Consider the following 2,124-nt stretch of genomic DNA (forward strand, 5'->3'; position numbering starts at 1 on the left):
TGGTACTGATATTATTAACTTCCGAGAAGATGCATAACACCACTCGATTTTCACGAGGTTTTCAATGCCTAAGGCTCAAGCTAAAGAGACATTTAAAATTTGGCTGAATTTGAATAAAGGGTTTAAGTTAATGTTTGATCTAATTGAAAATAACACAGTAGAGGTTGATGCAATAAGGTTGGAAAATGACACTAAGTCTTGATTATTTTCTGATAACTATTCATTTAGGACATGAGTAGTCTCTTGGAGCTGACTTAGTCCATCTGCAGACATCCTGTTTACAAAAATAATGAAGAGAATTTCAGTTAGTATCATGAAAAGAAATATATTTAGCATGCTGTAGTTTTCTAACAAACCGCGTTTTCAACAGGTAAATGGTGCCTGGAGAGCAATTTTAGAAACTGGTTCAAGGATCAACAGTTGAAATTTTTCCACTTGAAGAGAAATGAAGCAGCAAAAGTGATCTTGTTGGGTAGAGGTTCTTGTACTGCTATGAATATGTCTGGCAGTAGCTCCGACTGGTCGCAGGTATGGACTAATCCTCAGTTTCTACTAGTGAGAATCGGTTTTTCTAACATTCTACCAATAGTTTTTCCTAAATTCCTGCAAACTTTGTCGTTAAAACGACCATAGGGATATTTGAGTTTCATGTGATCATGCTGAGTTTTGTCTTTGGACTATCTTCTGATAACTTCAGAGGTATTACTACATAATGACTGTAATGACTAATGAGTAAGACTATCATCGAAGACTACCAAAAATCTTCCACTGTTGTATCACAATGTTTTAAGGATCTTTAAGGTTATTGATTTGCTTTGGGTATTTGTGCCTGTAATAAATTTGAAATTTCAACTTGGTTCAGCTCAGGGATGACCGGAATCCAGTAAGCAGTCTTGTTGAGTCTTTGTTAGCAGGGATATCAGAGATCATAAATTCAGTTGTATGTATACAAGTAGAGAAGGAGACTTTCACTGAAATTGGTTGCTATTTTTACCGAGCGTCTGCAATCATAATGGAGCTGCATATAAACTGGAATACTCCAACGAGTACGGTTGAGATGTTGCAATCTATGTGCAGAAGAGTGGACATGGCTAAAAGCTTCACTATGAAACTAGAGAAGAATACGCAGAAAATACAATATTCTGAGGTCAGAAATATAGTGCAGCAACTTGAAGAAACAGTAAAAAGCATAGGGGAAAATCTTAGCCTGATACCGTTATCAGTGTACAAGGACCAAGAATATGCAGAAAAGGCAGCTAAGTCTCTCTCAAAGGACATGAAGGACGTCTCCTTTGCTGTCAGCCAGTCTCGAAAATTAGAGTCGAAAGAGAAACTGGCCTCAAAGGAGGCATCGAGAGAAGAAAGAAAACAAATTGAAACAGATCTTTATTCTGTCAACGTTGATGTTTCTGCTGAGAATCTCTGGTCATCAGATGAAACCAAATCCTATCTGACTGATATCCCAGAAAGACCGAGGATCCTCAACAAACATGACTCCAAGAGTTTGAGTGCTGGATCCTCATTGACAGCATTGCCACAGTTGGCTCAGTATATGGAGCCATTATATGAGACATTCTTTTGTCCTCTGACGAAAAGGATTATGGATGATCCAGTAACAGTGGAAAGTGGAGTAACATACGAGAGAACAGCAATTACTGAATGGTTTGACAAATTTGCAGATCCAGAGGAAATTGTCTGCCAGAAATCAGGGCAGAAGCTGAAGAGCAGAATTTTGAGCACCAATGTGGCTCTGAAAGCAACGATCGATGAGTGGAAGGAAAGAAATGAAGCTGCAAGAATTAAGGTGGCCCGAGCAGCTCTTTCATTGGCCAGTACAGAAAACATGGTTCTTGAAGCAATTGATGATCTGAGAAACGTCTGCAAGAATAAGCCTTACAATAAGGTACAGGTTTGCAGCATAGGAATGATCCCGTTGCTTACCAACTTTCTGGACTACAGAAGCAGAAATGTAAGATATGTTACAATGGAACTATTGAGACAATTGGCTGAAGATGATGAAGAGGGCAAGGTAAATCACTTAAATTTTTAGCTTTAAACATTTCTTGACTTAAACCACTACAACCCATCTAAGATCCTTCATTTGTTAAAACACCAACTTGAATA

At 38.2% G+C, this 2,124-nt stretch overlaps 1 protein-coding gene across 1 annotated transcript; it reads left to right on the top strand.

The window, feature by feature from the left end:
• Positions 1-227: 227 nt before the first annotated feature.
• On the top strand, positions 228-2,029 carry LOC105180347 (putative U-box domain-containing protein 42; the record flags this gene model as incomplete). The annotated part of the gene is made up of 2 exons (XM_011104006.2): positions 228-528; positions 863-2,029. Coding segments are annotated over exons 1-2 (1,203 nt in total), but the record flags the coding sequence as incomplete, so codon positions are not given.
• Between the last annotated feature and the right edge of the window lie 95 nt (positions 2,030-2,124).

Source organism: Sesamum indicum, unplaced genomic scaffold (assembly GCF_000512975.1).
Source record: "Sesamum indicum cultivar Zhongzhi No. 13 unplaced genomic scaffold, S_indicum_v1.0 scaffold00906, whole genome shotgun sequence".
In the NCBI taxonomy this organism is placed as follows: Eukaryota; Viridiplantae; Streptophyta; class Magnoliopsida; order Lamiales; family Pedaliaceae; genus Sesamum; species Sesamum indicum.